The 19455-nt window shown below is 40.5% G+C and overlaps 2 protein-coding genes across 3 annotated transcripts in view; one reads left to right on the top strand and one right to left on the bottom strand.

Annotated features, from left to right (window-relative positions):
• Window positions 1–32: 32 nt before the first annotated feature.
• gpx3 (glutathione peroxidase 3) lies at window positions 33–4223 on the bottom strand. Its single transcript, XM_069696933.1, has 5 exons — window positions 4078–4223; window positions 1924–2074; window positions 1719–1836; window positions 1096–1195; window positions 33–589 (listed from the first exon to the last, which is right to left on the bottom strand). Exons 1-5 carry the CDS (start codon window positions 4165–4167, stop codon window positions 368–370), a joined length of 681 nt encoding a protein of 226 aa, XP_069553034.1. The 5' UTR covers window positions 4168–4223; the 3' UTR covers window positions 33–367.
• A 4066-nt stretch (window positions 4224–8289) lies between these two features.
• dctn4 (dynactin 4) overlaps window positions 8290–19455 on the top strand; it is a 12941-nt gene continuing 1775 nt past the window's right edge. Inside the window, exons 1-13 of one of the 2 annotated variants that reach the window (XM_069696922.1) lie at window positions 8290–8492; window positions 10508–10578; window positions 10707–10885; window positions 11101–11144; window positions 11688–11795; window positions 12514–12534; window positions 13055–13128; window positions 14389–14501; window positions 14588–14697; window positions 14811–14884; window positions 15291–15345; window positions 15795–15902; window positions 19376–19455. The exon at window positions 19376–19455 is cut by the window's right edge and continues 18 nt beyond it. In XM_069696922.1, the coding sequence (XP_069553023.1) occupies window positions 8358–8492; window positions 10508–10578; window positions 10707–10885; window positions 11101–11144; window positions 11688–11795; window positions 12514–12534; window positions 13055–13128; window positions 14389–14501; window positions 14588–14697; window positions 14811–14884; window positions 15291–15345; window positions 15795–15902; window positions 19376–19455 (1172 nt within the window). In that variant the 5' untranslated portion in view covers window positions 8290–8357. The remainder of the gene's footprint in view (window positions 8493–10507; window positions 10579–10706; window positions 10886–11100; window positions 11145–11687; window positions 11796–12513; window positions 12535–13054; window positions 13129–14388; window positions 14502–14587; window positions 14698–14810; window positions 14885–15290; window positions 15346–15794; window positions 15903–19375) is intronic. The other variant, XM_069696924.1, reaches the window with a different exon arrangement.

Below are 19455 nucleotides of genomic sequence, written 5' to 3'. Positions count from 1 at the left end.
AAGAAAAGAAAAATGTCAGAGGGGCACAAGTTGTGGTTGCATCATTTTATTAGAACATCTACAGGTAACAAAGTCTGCACAGATTTGTTTTTCTTTTTGCAATTCATTGGAAGAATTACAAATTAGGCTGGTAATGGTTAACGAGTCCCGAGAAGAGAAGAAGACATGGTGCTGCAGGATTGCAGGGCAGCCTGAATGCACTGAAAAGCCGCCCTGAATCCCAGCATCCGAAGAGGCACCACAGAGTTCCTGTTTTCAAGCCTCCTCTTCATTAAACATGCCTTTTTCATGCATCAGAAACGGTCACATTACCATTTTCTCTACATCATTACAGTTAATTAGACGGACATTGTACAGGGAATCGGCTCTAATCGAAGATCTCTTGTGTGTACTGTTGGAACAGGTATCTGCGAATGTCATCTCGGACCTCAGAGATTTTGACAGCTGGGTGCCACCTCATCACCGGCTTCCCGTTTGCTCCCACTAGGATCTTCTCGAAGTTCCACTTGACGTCGTTGAGCTTCAGAGGCCCCCAGAGCAATCTGCCCTCGAAGTTACCGAAGTTGTCTCCAGCAGGAGGGCAGCTGCTCTGTGTGGCAGAAAGCACAGGACTGATGAGAACAACAAATTGTCTGAGCAGTAGGTGCAGATATCTGTGGCACAGTGCTGAGGTAGAGCATCAACAGCAAAACCTGTTGGAGGGCAAAGCCTCGCATAACATGAACATTAAGTCATTACTGTTCATGCTGTACAACCAGCAAAGCTTGTGAGGAATCTTCGGCATAAAAATTCAGAAGTAATATTCAAAACCGGCAATAACTTTATAATTGGGTGTGAAAAAAAGAACCACACTGCTCTGGGTTTGCCTGTGTCAAAGCACATTCATGTACCCTTTTGTAAACAAAGACTTCCCCAGAGAGCCATCAATTAAAAGGCAATCCAATTATAAAATCTCTCCCAGCACATTGTGTTTAGATATCCAGGCTAACCTTCAAATATTGCATCATCAATTTCCTCTTTGAAGAGAAGCATTCGTAACACTGTGGTTTAAACGGCTCCAAATTTAAGTTTCAAAAATCACAAGCACCAACTCACCTTAAGGAAGGTGTAAACCTCTTGTTCGGTTTCTCCGTTCACAGCCCCTTTCTCAAACAGCAGGAAGTTTGGAACAAATCCATTGCCCGGTCTGACATGCCTGGAATCCAGAGAGAGGGCAGTTTATCAGCAGACACACCTCTGAGCACTTCGTGGCTTGGCAGCTGCCCTCAAGTCACTACAAGCTGAGCAAAACCACACCATGCATGGTGAAGGCTCTGCTATGGGTCTGTGATGACTGATGGAACCTGTGACATAAATTCTACGCATGTTCAAGAGGTCATGTAGAGAAACTAATCTCATTGCCAATAGTATGTTTCCCTGATTAAATGAAGCGTTGTTGCTTGACAGAGGATTTACCCATATTTAAAATTCCTTTCTACATCCTGCTTAGAAAGCTTCTAATGTTACATCACATACGGTGTCTCGTGATGAGCTTGAAAATGAGAATTTAGGGAGTTCTCTTGGTTTCACATTTTCTTTCGGCTTCAAGGGCAAAATTCTTTCAAGGAATCTAAAAGCCAAGATTGGGGGGAAAACAGGATTTTCAATTTACAACAATCAGTGTTTTTAAATTGTAACCGAGAATGTTGACTTGTACTGAAAGACAAATAACTTCTCACTTTAAAGCCAGCAGGATCTCATGTGGTCTCCCCGGTTCCTGTCTCCCAAACTGGTTACAGGGAAAGGCAAGGATAGTGAAGCCAAATGGTTTCAGCTCCTCATGTAGTGCATTCAGTTCTGATGAAAACAAATTCGGATGAAGAAAAAGTGCTTAAAAAAAAAATACTATAACATAACAACGAGGCCTGTGGTGATTTTACTTACCTACATACTGGAAGGTGTATCCTCAGTATGTAGCCACATTGATAAAGAGGACAGCCTTGCCTTTGTAGTCACTGAAGTTCACGGTGCGACTATCATTTAGGGTCTTCGCATGGAATTTGTAAATGGTGCCGTCGGTGGATGAATTACACCGCTGGGGGTACGGACAAAAGGTCAGGTTTGTTTGGACGGACAGGCGTGTAATCACCACTTCTACACTCAAAACACACACTAATGTTTGATGAGTGGTGCATTTTGTAAAATGTATGTCACCCACTACTTTTAATGACTTTTTAAGTGAATATTTAAAAAAGAAATTGAATAGAAACAAATTAAGTTCTTTACTTAACAATTCAATAAAAAGTGATGTGTACTGATAATTCTGTGCATGTTTGATCATGAACACCGAATTGAAGTTTAGATCTGAAGCAACTGATTTAAAAGAGAAAAATGCCAAACATTTGCTGGTTCCACCTTCCCAAATCCAAAAGCTGCATTTCTTTTACGATACTAACCCGACTTTGGGTTTTAACGCGTTACTCGGACAATTCAGACACCTGAATGCGCTGCTTACAGTTTATTTCAAAGTAGTGACTAATGCAGACACATCTTGGAAGGTCAGGTAAACAATTATTCCACCAGTCTGTCCGGTTTTCAATGCAAATATCAGGCGCTTGTTTACCAAAATGGTTCCAGGAGGTTTAAACCAAATCAGCAGCATCAGGGACAACTGCAATACTTTCTTTCTTACTCCTCATGCCTCCGTTATGTGGGCTGGAGAACTCCTGGCATGTGCCCCACTACAAAAACAAGCCCACTGTCAACAGGAGCACTTGGCAGCTCTCTAAAAATCCAGAGGGAAACTGACAGATCTCAAAAATCACTACACCCACTGACAAACAATGCCCCCCCCCCCTCTTTACGCTGAGAAATGACCAATTATTTTCATACGGTTGAGATCAAGGTGACCCTGAATGTGTGAATAAGGGTGGAGAGCACAATCTGCACAACAGTCTGTACCATGGGGTACTGTTGGTTGCATTGTCTGTCTCGTATGAAAAATTCTAACTTATAAACCGCAGGGCATTACAGGTCAGAATTAATCCTTTTCTAAACATAAATTGTTGATAGCTTACTCTTAAAAACAAGGGGAAAGTAAACACCCCTAGATTACTGATTACAAACTTCATAGTGTGGTTGAGGCCTCATTCACTCATCCCAACCCGTCCGACATGTACACAGGTTTCACAAAATGTCAGCACAACATCGAAAAGCACTTAACACTTCAGTCACAATTGACTACAGTCACAATTGACTACAGTAACACAAAACTTGTTTCAATTTACAATTGAAAATTAAGTTCAGAGCAACAGGTGTTTACATAATTTATCTACCTCCTCAAATTCTTAGTGTGAAACAATTAGTTTGAATACAAATCCTCAACACCAGTGTAATCTGTGTTGAACACAAGTAGAGAAACATTAAGCAGAGGGCATAATCATTGTTGCTCAGATCTGGTCATAAGGGAGTAGTGTAATAAAAGTGACTAAGCTAAGAGGACAGATGGGTCGCTGCAGTTTAAGGATCGTACGTACTCAGTGTTGCCCAGTGTCCCTTTTTATGATGTATTTTGAAGCGGTTGGACAAAACGTACTTTTAAGTGTGAATATACAGACACAGTGAATGCCAGGTGCTTTGGGCAGAGTCATCTTATAATTACTTGCTTCATCGCGAGGAACAGTCTGGAAAATCCTGCCATCATGGCAAACATGACGAACTACAGCGAGGACAAAACAACATGACATGGCAACGACTCCTAACAGGCATGTAAATACAGCCTTCTGTTCCCAGCGGTGCAGCAATTAGGCAGATTGATTTGCTTCATAATGATTGAAAAATGTTTTATCGACCTTTTGTTTTTGCACAACAAGTTAAATGATATCAGATGGGTACAGCTTCCTGAGGTTTTATGTAGACATTGATTTGCTGAAACAACCTGCATTCCAGTTTGAAGCAGTTTAATTATGGTTAACAGCGCAGGTGTACACTCAGCACTATTAGGAAAAACAAAACAAAAACAGGTACGTCGTCTGCTGTCACGATCACGTTCGTCCCCATCTGCCTGAACTCTTACTGTGAAAGTGTATCAACAAGTACCTGAGTGGCCCCGGCCATGCCTATGTCTCCTTCTCCGGCGGTGCAGGGTCGCAGCAGAGCGAGCAGCAGCGGTAAGAAGCGCCACATCATGACGTCCTTCCCCGGAGACGATGATCGCTCGATGTGGATGTCTGTCAGCGCCTTAAATGCGCGCCTCTGGGGGCGGAGGGACTCACAGCTGGCTGAGATTGCGCAATCTTCTGTGTAAACCCATTGTAAGACATAACATGGATGAATAAAATAATGAATGTGTAGCCTAGCGTCTGCAAGTTAGATGGAAAAAAAAAAAGAAAAAAGAAAGAGCATTAACTTCATGCCTGTATCATAAGATTAATTTACTGAGGAACCAAATGAGAGGTTTATCAGCTCGTATTGTTTATCATCATATAGCCTAGAAGTCCTTTACTTAGTTTAACTATCAAACTAACCAGATAATGCTGCCCTTTAATGTTCACTTTCCCTAATTAAGATAATCTGACAATCTTGTTAATTAAAAAGCAAACACAGTTGGTTTCTGTGGGCATGCCTGCTGCTTAACCGACCATGAACAGTGATAAACACCATTCAGTGAGATGGTGGATAAACATTATCTATGAAAAGTGAGTCTCTAGTGGAGTGACAAGTTGACTTGATCTTAATGAAAGCAGGATGATAAGCATTACCAAATGAAGGGAACCCCCCTTCGTTTTGTATCGTACGCCCTGTGCTGTAGGTTACCATTGAGTTATTCAATTCATGAAACATTTCTCCTCTCTGAGATCAGCTGTTGCCATGGTGAACTGGTACTTGGCCATGCCCCGTGGGTGCCTGTTAGAGCAACTCTGACTGTATTACACAAGGCCACGAGCAGTGTTTTTGCACCAAGGAAACACGAGTTTAGAGCATAATCAAAAATTATTAAGTGCCAACATTTTTCTAGAGCACACTATGTTCAGTGAGGGGAAAAAATATGCACAAATTAAGCTGACATATGTCAAGTTGAATGACTGACCTTTGAGCTGATACATAAATGTGTGTTCCTACAAAATAATAATCAAATATAAAATACAATTATGTTTGACAATTAAAGACCAAACTCCAGTTGAGACAATAGGAACAGACACAAAGAAGACCCTCTCATAGACATCCCCCTCAGCACCATATACCCTGTTCTTGGTGTCATTCAGAGATATTGTTGAAGTTAACCTGCACTTCAGCATTTTTTTTTTTTTCAGGTGGGATGATAAGAACCCATCAAAAATAAACCTGTGACTCTGGTTATGTTTTACTTAATAAAGATGGTGTTATTATTGTTACTTCACTTGGATGTTTGACACAAGACCGTTTTCAAATTTATCCAGAAGGAAGACAATGTGTCTGTGAGTTCGAGATGTTTACCCTACTCACACACAGTATTCAGATCACGTACTAAAAAGTACCAATACAACAATGTAAACATATACTTCCAAGTAAAAGGCATGAAAAATCCTGCTCAAATAAAAATACAGAAGTATTAGCTGAAAATGGAGAAAGAAAATGGAGAGTCTGGTAAGATATTAAATCATTTCAACATTTATTAAAATAAAAACATTTGAGAAGTTTAGAGGGCTAAATCCTTGTTGCAGCTGTGAACAACTCATTAACATCTGTAATGTGGTTTAATCTTTAATAATGAGCTGTATTTTATTATCTTGTGAAATGATCCATTTGGTAAAATCTTCATCTGAAAAGTGATGTCACAAACCAGCTCAATGCTTGTGACAGAGAGGAGGGGAGACGAGACAGGTTTAATTGCCAATGGAGTTTTATTTAAAATGAACAGAGTTAAACTATAAAAGAAACACGAGGTGTGGAGATGAGGCACATCAGTGGTAAATGTAACACATGGGTGGGTGATAGATTTGTTATGCAAGTGTTGAAGGTGAAAGATAAAGTCAACCGAACCAAACCAGGAGATGTGGAGCCCAGAGAGAGAGACGATGAAACAAGGCTGGCACTTGTAGCACTGGTAGAGGCCTCCCTGACTGCAAGCTCAAGCAGGAAGAGGCCACTTGAGCCTCAGCAGGTAGAAAGCGAGGGGTCATAACAGTAACTAAAGCCGTCAATTCAATGTACATTACATTACATTACATTTCATTTAGCTGGTGCTTTTATCCAAAGCGACTTACAATAAGTGCATTTCAACCATGAGGGTACAAAACCCAGAACAACAGGAATCAAGGATGTAGTCAAATAGAATATGCAATATGTCCCTCTAATGGAGTGAAAGTATAAAGTAGCATCAAATTCAAGTAAAGTACAAGCACCTCAAAATAGTACTTTACTGTAAATGAACCTGTATGATACTTAGTCCCTCTCACTAAACTCCACCAGTATCAGTTCTCCGGGACAGCTGGCCATGGTTATGATTGTTTGTTAAATATGAGTTTTATCCTGCAATTGTCTTTCTAATAAAAAAAAAAAAGCTAAACAGGATTGATTTTTAAACATTAGTCACAAATTGCCACCAAAAAAAAAAATAAAAAAATCGTCATTATGTTTTTGGGACCTATAAGGTTATCTCAAGAAGCTGACTTTGTTATCTTTAAATGCACAAGCACACACACACACAAGAATAAACATATAGATGTGAGAATGTTTGAATTTTCCATTACATTCACCACTTTTAACATTTAATGCTGACAAAACAAAGAATAATTTAATATTAAAGTTATATAGTGAGAGTGTAAATCAAGCTAAAACCTCAAAAATGATCAGGACTGGTAAAATAAACACAAAATAAATCAAGTCGAGTTACTTCTGAAAAACCTGAATTTGTAAGAACTCTTGTTTGAAAAAAAAAAAACAATCTAAATTGATCAGTGCTTTTTTTTTCTTCACATGTGTCTGAGAAGGTAAAGCTAAAATAAAAACATTTTTTTATTTCAAAGAGTAACACTGAAAACATGAAATGTGAAAAACGACAAATTGCCTCAAACAATAGTGTCACTGTTACTATGACATAAAATTGAAAGGTGGACGCCACAGTGGGAGAGACAAACGTTGGGTGTCTCAGCTATTTGACTGCCTTTAACTCCGTTCTGAAGTATGATCTTAAAATGTGTTGAATACAGAAAATATGCCAGAGACTTTCCTCTTTCGTTTAGAATAGCATGTATAACTACATGATTCATGGATCCCAAGATATATGAGAGTGAAAAGTGTCTCTAAAAAGTCAACAAGCTCAGCAAAACAATGCAATTTCCCAGCGAATCCAATGTTGTTGTTTTTTTATAAAAGGTTATTTACCTAAAAAGTTTAAGTTTTTTTCTCAACCCAAATAGAAACATTAAACCTTTAGTTCATCAGAACAAGACATTACCATATTTGGAGATAGCATTTTATATTTTATATTTTTACTGCTATTTTATTGCTTTCTATTATTCTATTATTATCTTATTGCTTCCTGTATGCTGCTGTAGCGGAAAAAAAAAAAATTCCCCTCGGGGATTACTAAAGTAACTACTTAACCTACCTAACCCACCCTAACCTACCTAACCTAACCCACCCTAACCTACCTAACCTAACATACCTAACCTACCTAACCCACCCTAAACTAACCTACCTAACCCACCCTAACCTACCTAACCTAACCCACCTGACTAAACCTACCTAACCCACCCTAAACTACCAACCTACCCAACCCACCTAACCCACCCTAAACTAACCTACCTAACCCACCTAACCCACCCTACCTAACCCACCTAAACCTACCTAACCGAACCCACCCTAAACTAACCTACCCAACCTACCCAACCCACCCTAAACTAACCTACCCTAACTACCCTAACCTACCTAACCCACCTAACCTAACCTAACTAACCTAACCTACCTAACATACCTACCCTAACCTTATGGGGTTTCCGCTGGACAGAAACTGTAATCTTGACAGGAGGTCCTTACCAGTAACTCAAGCTTTCGAGGAGTAAAAAGTACAATATTTGCCTCTGAAGTGTAGTAAAGTAGAAGTATGAAGTTGCATAAAATAGAAACACTCAAGTAAAGTACAAATACCTCACATTTGTGTTAAAGTACATCACCTAAGTAGACGTACTTCTTTTTCTTGTCCCTGAGTGGCAGCTCCTCTCCCTGTAAGGACACGTGGTGTCCCCCCCCCCCCCGGTCACGTGGTCTTCCGGGCGGTTCCGGTGTTTCACCACACGGGGTCGACAACGAGCTCGTCGTGTCCCCCGTCGGGCCTCAGAGGCTCCGAGACGATCCGGCGGTGCAGGCGGTGAGCCTCCAGCTCCGGTGGTCCGAGGATGGCGTCCCTTCTGCAGCCGGACAGAGTCGTCTACCTGGTCCGTGGGGAGAAAAGGATACGAGCCGCCTTGTCTCAGCTGTATTTCTGTCGCTACTGCAGTGAGCTGCGGTCTCTGGAGTGTGTCTCTCACGAGGTAAACAGCGTCTTCTCCCGTCTGTCCCCGGTCAGGACAAGCTAGCGGTTAGCTTGTTTTTTTTTTTTAATTTTTCTTTTAGCTGTTTTGTTGTTAGCCTAATTGCTAGCCGCTTCGACGAGTAGGTGGGACAAGTCCGGTCACCTCCGCGCGTTGTATTGGCTGGGCCGCTTGTCAATCAAGAGTTAATCCAGCAGTCCCCTCTTCTCATTGGCTGTCCTGTTTAACTTCCGTTTGCGTTAGCGTTGTGTCGTGCACAGCAGAAATTGGAGAACAAGCCCGCTAGCTCTCGTCGTACGTCGAGTTTCACGTTAAACTGTGTTTATGTCTGATAAAAGATGATGAAACAGAGACGATTAAAAACACACGTTTTAACGTTGGTCTGACTCAGCGAACCGCCAAACAACAGCGTGTTAACGTGGCTCATAGACACCACACCCAGAGGAGTTCAGCTCAACCTTTCTTCTTCAGGAACGTCATTAACATCATATATCATAACATTATATATCATAACATTATATATATCATAACATTATATATCATAACATTATATATCATAACATCATATATCATAACATCATATATCATAACATCATATATCATAACATCATATATCATAACATCATATATCATAACATCATATATCATAACATCATATATCATAACATCATATATCATAACATCATATATCATAACATCATATATCATAACATCATATATCATAACATATATCATATATATATCATAACATATATATCATAACATCATATATCATAACATTATATATCATAACATATATTATAACATCATATATCATAACATATATTATAACATAACATCATAATCATTATATATCATAATCATATATTATAACATCATATATCATAACATCATATATCATAACATATATTATCAACATATAACATCATATATCATAACATCATATATCATAACATATATCATAACATTATATATTATAACATATATCATAACATTATATATTATAACATTATATATCATTATATATTATATCATCATATATCATCATATATCATTACATCATATATTATAACATATCATATATATAACATCATATATCAAAATCATATTTCATAAAATAATATATCATAACATATATCAAAATCATATATCATAACATCATATATCAAAATCATATATCATAAAATCATATATCATAACATATATCATAATCATCATATATCATAAATAAAATCATCATATATCATAACATCATGTATCATCATATATCATATCATAAAATCATATATCATATATCATAACATCATGTATCAAAATCATATATCATAACATATCATAAAATCATATATCATAACATATAACATAACATATATCATAACATCATCATCATTACATTATATATCATTACATCATTACATCATATATTATAACATCATATATCATTACATCATATATCATAACATATATATCATTACATCATATATCATAAAATCATATATCATAACATCATATATCATATATCATATATCATATATCATATATCATATATCATTACATCATATATCATTACATCATATATCACAACATATATCATAACATCATGTATCATTACATCATATATCATAACATATATCATCATATATCATTACATCATATATCATAACATCATATATATTACATCATAATCATCATATATCATAACATCATATCATCATAACATCATATATCATAATCATATATCATCATATATCATTTCATAATGTATAATAACATCATATATCATAAACCATCTGTACACCAGGCCGAAGAAATACATGTTGGTTTCCTCTTTTCGTCGTTGTACCTCGACGCCCAAACAAATGCCAACAATATATGACAATAATCACCTCTTTTTAGGCGGTTGTTTATGAAACACTTTTCTAATCTAACAGTTAGGAAGCTCGTATTAGATCAACGTTAAGATGTGGATGCACAGGTTGACTGACCCCTCTGTTGCACCTGTGTGTGGTGATCAGGTGGACTCCCACTATTGTCCAAGCTGCCTGGAGAACATGCCGTCTGCAGAGGCCAAGCTCAAAAAGAACAGGTGAGACGGGCAAAGGCAACGAGAAAGCTTCATATTCATACAGTACTCATCTCGGTTACTGCTGACTTCGTGTCTATCTGGTTGAAGGCCTTTCATTGATTTCTGATTCCCTGTGTGCTCGACTGTAGGTGTGCAAACTGCTTTGACTGCCCGTGCTGCATGCACACACTGTCCACTCGGGCCACAAACATCCCAGCTCCTCTGCCTGATGATCCCACCAAGACCGCCATGAAGAAAGCCTATTATTTGGCCTGTGGCTTCTGCCGCTGGACCTCGAGGGATGTGGGAATGGCTGACAAATCAGTCGGTGGGTGCTGATATACAGTAATGTAGATATAGTTGTGAGGTCATATTTATTTCAAAAATATTTATGGCAGGAGTACTTATAAGCGTTAGCAGTGCAAAGCCCTGCCTTTCTTGTCGTGTTCGTGCCTTCAGCTCTTGAATACAGTTGTTTTGGGTCGTATTTGTTGTCTGTGACTGCGTTAACTCTGATGTTTTGTTGCATTTTGTTCACTGCAGCCAGCGGTGGATGGCAGGAGCCAGAGAACCCTCACACTCAGCGGGTACGTTTCCCACCTGTGGTCATTCAACTTCTCTCGAGTTGTTCACATGTTTCCTGATCACGCATTACTTGCTTTTGAATAGATGTGTGTCTGTGAATAAATGACACCCGCACATTGACAGCCCAAGGCAAACGCAGACTAAGAAGCTGCACAGTTGGTTAGACGAGTGAATTTTAAAGGTGCCTTTCCATTTTTTTTAATGGAATTACCCGACTGATACACCAAATTATTTTTAAGTGTTTCTTTGGGTGTTTGTTATTTAAGATGATCATTATTCTGCACTTTTCAGCAAGGTTTTTTTTAATGAGACTAATTTAAAGTTTGTCAACCGCTTGTTGTCATTGAAGGCATCATAGTTGTCCCTGTAAACGCCTGCTGTATTATATTGTTACTTTAAAGGTCTTTCAATTTATACATTTAAAATCGCTACATATTGTTATATTTTACAGTTCCTTTATAAATTGATAACTTTCCCTGTTTTATAAAGCAAAACATGAAGCACCAATGACCACTCTGCGGATGTTTTGATTTTGTTCCCTACAGATCAACAAGTTGATCGAGTATTACCAGCAGCTGGCGCACCGAGAGAAGCAGGAGCGGGACAGGAAGAAGCTGGCCAGGAGACGACAGTGCATGCCCCTGGCGTTCTCGGTACTCTGCTCCCTCTGAGCCCAACAGTCACATTCAGCCGCTTCAAAAATGCCACACAGTACCTTCTTCTTTAACCTTTTAAAATGTCAAACAGCTGTTGCCTCGCTGTTATTCGTGGTTATCAGCCATCAGAAGTTTTTGATATGTTCCACCTCAAAAACAATACCAGGGGTGAATTTAAACGATGTGCCACTGATGATCGGACATGACGAGCATACCTTTAGCCAAAGCAGGAGGGAATAATTAGCTCCATCTGCTGCTGTGTTTGATTTGGTGTGCAAGATTCACACCATGTCCATACTTTTGGGATGCTTTCAAAAAGTTCCCCGTCCACACTGAAATTGTAAAATAACAGCTGACTCATTGAGTCTGAAAGGCCCAAATGCAGCAGAACATTTTCAAATATATTCACCCCGCTGTGGACATGGTCTTCATGCTTCTTTAACGTGTGGCCACGTTGTTCACACCTCCTGCATTCTGCTTTTACAATATTTAACATCCATCAATGCCAACCAGTCTCTCCTGCTGTGTATCGGCTCCTCTTGAGGCCGTCACGTCCTGCAGTTGTTTTCCATCACGGATGCATTTCTGTTGCTGTCGCATGTCACCAAATGCCACTAATGTTTTCTGCTAAATCGCTTTGGTTTCACCTTGTTCTTTATTCTCTCTTTGTTCCTTTGCTTATGCACTCTGATATTTTGGTTTCCCCCCCTCCCAGCAACACACTATTCATGTGGTGGTGAGTTGTATTTTTCACAACTTGGGTAGTTTCGTCTTTAAAGTAGCACTGTCGTCTCTTTATCCCAGTTTCTGTTACTGAGTGACCTCACAAATCACATGAATGTCTCCTTGGGTAAAGGAGGCGGAGATGCACACAAGGGGGTCTTTATGTCGGACAGAGGGAGAGAAGTAACAGAAGACTTTGTTGAAGTCTATGTAACCAGATCAAAATATGTTTTATCCTAATTAAGTCCTGAATCGCTCATCTGTCAAGGGTTCATTCTCTTCTTCTATTCTGGGCAGAAAGGCTCCTGTTTTCGTCTCTTACCACGAGCCAAATTAAACTCTTTCCACCTAATTTCTTGTTTATGTGAATGTCAATTTTCTTTTCTTTTTGTATTCTTACAAGTTGTCATAAATTCCCCGTTTTGGTTAAGCCCTTTGAAAAATAGCTGTAGATTCGTGTCATAAATCTTCTTGAGGACCACCTTGATTTTCAGCAGACAGACTGCGTGATCGTGTTTTTCTTCTTCACTCAGGAAAAGTATGGCCTCGGTACCAGACTGCAGAGGCAGAGGTCTGGAGCTCCCATATCAAACCTGGCGGGCCTTTCGTGAGTTGTCTTTTGTCATATACTGTGAATCACTGCTGCTTTTGACTCCCAACTATCGAATATTTTTTCCTTCTAAAACTTTTAAGTTCAAAATTAAAAGGACAGCGCTGGTTTTGGACGTTTCAAGCTCAGTAACTACACATCGTGCACATCCATATTATGGTAACAGAGATGAATAGATTTCCTACAACCCTGCTGCCAGTGGCGTGATTCATTTCAGAGTGCCATGTAAATCAATTTGCAGAGCCTTGAAACTTGGTTTGAGATCCGCAGGTTATCCATCACAGCGAACAGTTTGTCACCTTTGCGTTTCCTCAAGTTGCATCATCACCTTGGAATAATATAATTGTTAGCAGGGATCATTTTTAAATCTCTTTACCAGATTGCATTCAAGGACCTTGCTTAACATCTTCAAATTAATGATTGGTTGACAAAAGGCAGTGTGTTGACAAAGTGTCCCGTCACATCCAGCAGACAAGTGGAAAGCAGGCGAAAACGCCACAGAAAGAATCATGTGAATTTAGTTACCTCTCGTTTCAAAAGGTTTTCGTACGGTAGACAAGTCTAAAAAGTCTTAGATGCTAAAGTCTCTCTTTCTAACTTGTTACCAACGGGGCTGCACGATTAGTCGTATTAAAAACACGATCTCAATTTATGCGATTTTGTTTATCAATGACAACGATTCAGCTGCATCAAATCAAGCGCTCCTACTTTCTTCCTCAACAAATAACAACTTGGCATTACGTCGTGTTATGCAGAGCAGCAGAAACTAGTAGTAAAGAAAACAATCCCAGCAAGAGTGAGAGACGCTGACGAAGAGAAAATACACAGAAAGTGGGAGAAGACTAGAGACAAAAGTTGATTATTTGACTTTTAAGATTTATGAGGCTAAAAACAAGAGCGTTCACTTTCTGTAGTCCATATTTGATGAGCCGGTCCTCAGGCACCACTATCACATTTTTTTTGTTGCGCTTCCCCTCTGTATCAAATAAAGGACAGCAATAAATGTTTATATTCATAAAAAAAAAGAAGTTGAGAAAGAATTGTGATTTTAATTACAAGCAGGAAAATCATGATTCTCATTTTACCCTGAATCATGCAGCTCTAATAACCATGTAACTTGATTATTAGCAGCTTAATGCTTCCAGAACCAGCTGTACTGTATGTCTTCCCTCTTTGATGTACAGTGTTTTAGTGTTTATATAAGATACATCATTAAAGAGTCACGGCAGATTGTTGAGCAGTTTTTTTCTTAAATAGCCTTAAAGAGGGTGAGGACCAGAAGGAGATCAGCATCGAGACGGCCCAGGCCCTGGATGAGGTCGAGCCCCTGCCTGAGGATTATTACACCAAACCCATTAGTTTACCGGAAGGTAAGATCTTTTCCTGAACTCACTGAACAACACTGTAACTTGTGTAGTTGAGGTTGAGTTTCATCTGTTTGCTCGTGTCCTCCCAGTGACCACACTGCGCCAGCGGCTTCTGCAGCCAGATTTCCAGCCTGCAGGAGCGTCGCAGCTCTACCCCAGACACAAGCACCTCCTGATGAAGCGCTCACTGCGCTGCAGGGTCAGCACCACCTCAGACTTTCACCGTTCTGGCTCAATCAGTGCCTCTTTTTCTTTTTTAAACAGTTGACATTTCGATAACGATTTTTTTATTTTTTTATTTCCCTCCTTCAGAAATGTGAGCACAACCTGAGTAAGCCCGAGTTCAATCCTACTTCTATCAAGTTTAAGATTCAGCTGGTGGCTATGTGAGTACTGTCTTCAGATTCTCGACTAAACATGTGATTTGGTGATGACGCAGATCTTTTTTTATTAAGCATATCAAGTATAAATCAGCCTCATCCCAACGTAATTACATTAGATGGAAGTCGTAAAGTCTATTCTGTAACTTTAAGCACAAAATTAAATATGTTTTTTAGTTTTTAAATGAAAATAACTAAATATTATATTTAAAACTGTGTCCTGGAAAATACATCCAATGTTAGACAGGATTTATCATAATCTTTTGGTTCATCAATATGTTTTTAACTGATGATGATCTCAGTTGTTCAGAGATCAACGTTCAATGAATTGTGCTGAATACCGTGTTGAATGCTGTCAGTGCGTTTAGATGTTCGAGTGTGTTGATCGGCCTTTCGTCTCTTCCTCCAACAGGAGTTACATCCCTGAAGTGAGAATTATGTCCATTCCAAATCTCCGCTGCATGAAGGTCAGTGTGTGTACACTGATTTTGGCATGTTGAATATTTATTTTACATATTGCATTTGTTGTTCATAATCTTAACCACAATATTTTTTTATTTTTATGTGTATAGGATGCTGTTAAAACCAAGCAAGCAGTTGAATTACCATGACAACCACATCAGCATGACTCGACAGACAGCCTTTCAAACATACAACACCAAACAATAACACATGATTAACAAGTAAAAGCAATATAATAGAAAATACATATATAACATGTTATATCAATAATTTAAACTTGTTTTTTTCAAACACACCTAAACAGGACAAAATGTCCTGTAAATGTCCGGGTCCCAGGACGTTCACAGAGGTCTTAAGACAGGACTACTCTTGCAGCGCTCATCTTATAACTGACTTAAAACTACCTGGAAAGGTGCTTGACTTTAAACAGTGTTTCCCCACTCTGTGTATTTAGGAGAGCCAGGTGCTGCTGACTCTGACTAACCCAGTGGAGAACATCACCCACGTCACACTGACCGCATGTGAGGGCGAAGATCCCGACGACATCAACAGCACCGCCAAGGTACGTTTCTATACTCTCTACTGACGTCTACACAGGACCAAACATTCGTGTTTGTCATTTCTTTGACGAGACCTACGTTGCGTCAGTCAGTATTGAAGAACACACAACTGTGCAGCTCTACTGAGGCGTTCAAGCTGTTAGAGGTCTTTGTTTTATGTTTATGGTTTGTTGACTGCACCGTTCAGTTTCACCGCTCATCACCAACAGCCTTTTTCAGAAAGTATCACATCTGAACATCTGACTGTGACTTAAATTCACCCGGTGGTCGGAAACATCACACTGATGGAGTGATAATGTTGCCCTGTGTTTGAGAGACGCACAATTAAATGCTAAACTGTTCCAAATACAAACGTATAAGGAGACAATACTGAATGTCTGGCAGTGTGTCTGTCGGCCTGTTTTTAAGGTTCTTTCTGTGGCCGAATGGCTTCATAACATCATATCAGAACAGGACACAGTCAGGGCCTTGTGCCTTGTCTTAAGCGCTACGTATTATATCAATCTTAAATCAGTGCAGGCTGGTCGACTCTTTTTTTTTTTTCTCGCTTTTCCTCCCCTCAAAAATGCGACGGCCTGCGAACATCACAAACAGTTTGGAAGCCATTCTTGGGTCAAATGTTCAACTCGCGCAGGTGCGATATGGAAACTTGAGACCTCCATTGCAAAAAATTGAGAATAGGCTTCATAGATAACTAAGAGACATCCTGCGTCCATCAGTAAAACTTTGGAGATGAAATATATTTGCATATTCATCGACTCTGGCATTTTTAATGCGGGACAAGGAGTAGATATCTTCTTAAGGACTTTTATAACGTATACGATGGCACAAAGCTGCTGCAGTTCAAAGCAAATGTAATGATACAGAATCAAATACTTAAAAAAAAAAAAAATACCCGAATAAGGGAGATGGGAGCTCCGGCCAGAACGAACAAAATGGGTGGAAGACCTTGAACCACACCGCGCAGTGAGCTGTTAGATTTGGCCGTTCTTCCCTAAAATGAAGCAGATCATCGAAACTTAATAAAACCAAAACTGAAAACAGGTCTGCTGGTGACTCAACTCCGCTAAGAACGACACAGGAACGAGGTCGGTGCTGGTGGAGAGAGCCCGCCGCTTCTCATCTTCTGGCTTCATATACAAGCAGGTGACTTTTCTCAGCCAATCAGCGCCGAAGCAAACAGGAGAGTTGGAGATCGCAGGACAATCACAGTAGATTAGAGGCACCGAGACACCAGCATCGAAACCACCCCGGACACAAAGGATTCGCTGCCTTCAAAAACAAGCTGTGAGCTTGTGGATACGACATGGGAAGTCAGGTCCTCGGTACGCTTGCCGTTCGAGCCGTTACGTTTTAAGAATACCGCTGCCGGCCAACGGCAACATGGACGCCGACATACTCCTGGTACAGATGCAACCGAGCCTAAATATTTAGCGAGCCGGCAGGCGGGTAACATCCTGCGGGAAATGTAAAGGCAAGTGACAGAAAAGATGATGCTGTTGGAACATCGACTTTTCCTCAGAGGTTTTTATTAAGTTACGAAGAAAAACCCGAAACAACAAAATGTATAATGTATTAACTTCTCATCGGCAAGGAATAAACTTCCACAGCTATCGCCATTTCTGAAAATGTCAAGCAAACACATCACGACTCGCGAACTTTCTGAGCTTTCCGAAAATGTCTGAGGTTGTCGGCACCACGGGAGGGAAGTCTTCACATAGACTCTTCTAACACGAATCCATTTGAAGGCAGCAATTATTCAAAGTGGAGTATTTTATATACGTCTTAAAACATGTCTGGAGGGGATCGTTCAGAAACCGGTCCCCCCCCCCCAACCCCCTCATGGTGTCATCACGCTGTCTGTTGGCTGTCACATGCTCAGCTGAGGGTGCCATGTTCCTGTAGCAGAACGGCCGGCTGAGCCGCCTGCTGCCAGCAGCCGCTCCGAGGCGCTCAGCGACTACAGGCTGTTTGTCTTGGCCTCTTCAGTGATGAAGTCATGGGCCAGCCTGGGTAAGGAAGAGCTCCTGGCCAAAACAGAGCGTCTTCATGTCCCATTTCCATTCACATTATGGCCCAACAGAGTGTGCAGTCCTGTCTTTCTGCTTGATCTGATATTCAAACACCTGGAGGGCAGCGTGAACCAGGTCAAGCCACGCTCGGTTGAGTTTATTGGCCTGCTCTCATGGCTGGGTTCACTCACCTCTCAGCCTCATCCTGCAGAGGACAGAGTTCCTTATCTGTCAGTGTTCATCTGCACATCCTGCGGATCTGTTGAAACCTGCACGGATACATTCATTTTACGAGGAAGTGGGACTCGAATCAGAATTGTTTCACACCCGAGGGAGACATGACTGATGATGCAGCAGTTCAAACACCTTTTATATGACTGAGGTGAAATTAATAGTTTGGAACTGGTGAAGTTACATTTCATAACTATCATTATTTTGCAATGAAGTTATCTTCAGTTTGATATAATTCTACAGTTTGTCAGAGTGCTACAGTAAACAAGGTGCAGACAAAACATTTCAGGGCTGTTTGGGTCGCGTGAGCAGCACTGTGACGTGTACGTAGCAGAGAGATGTTAATATAATAATAATAATAATAATAATAAAATATGTTATAACCATCGCAAGTGTTCCAAGTTACTTCACTTGAGTTACAGGCGTTTTTGTGACGACTAATCCGGGCAAATCTTGATTTAACCGTGGAAGTGATCAGAGGCCGCACATCAAATTTCGTGTTAGTTTTGGGAATTCAGCAACAGAGACCTTTGAAACGCTTCAGAAAGCCGACGGCAACGAAGCAACGAGCTGGACGAGGTGTCCCGAGTGGCGACCGCGTTTCCAGGCGCAGAACGTCGCCGTCCAACACCGAACACGGCGCATCGCATCGGGGCAGAAGTGCAACCAGGTTGGTTTTCTCCGACATCCGTCGGGTTTGTGCGCCGTGAATTCGTCCTCCGGAGTCAGACTGTCGACGCCGAGTTCAACCGTGACATTGTGGCATTTTGTTTTTCGAGCAAAACAACGCGGCCACTCAGTGCAGGTTTCACGCCTGTGAAAGCGCCGTCATCGTCCCCAAAACGTTGACGGCACCCTCGCTGTGTGCCGTCCGCTGTTGTTTCAGGTCCACGGTGAAATCGCCGATGTTCCGCGACCAGTGGTCATAAAACCTTGTCCGACGCGGGAGTTGACGTTGATTAAACAACGTCGCTTCGGATACTTCCTTACGAATTTGAAAGCGTCCTCCTGCTCTGTTCGGTCGCAATGCTGCACTCCGTTCATTCGTAACACGAACAGCCTTTGAACTAAAGCCATGTTGAGAAATGCCATGTAAATTTGAACTTTTTCTTTCCCTAAACACGTGTGATTTTACATAAAGAGGCTCTTTTAAAATCTTGCCAGCTGATCACACGGTCTGAAAGGTTCAAAGTCACTGATCGTTGGAACTGCTTTTTGTTTTTGTTTGTCAGGTGATTGTTCCCAGCAAGGAGCTGATCTTGGCGGGAAAGGATGCTGCTGCTGAGTATGATGAACTGGCTGAACCTCAGGA

This window comes from Brachyistius frenatus, unplaced genomic scaffold, assembly GCF_029030835.1.
Source record: "Brachyistius frenatus isolate BFR_SWC_R1_liver_20210118 unplaced genomic scaffold, ASM2903083v1 Contig_22, whole genome shotgun sequence".
NCBI lineage: Eukaryota > Metazoa > Chordata > Actinopteri > Embiotocidae > Brachyistius > Brachyistius frenatus.
Note: the sequence above shows the minus strand (reverse complement) of the source record. Positions and strands in the feature narration are given on the sequence as shown.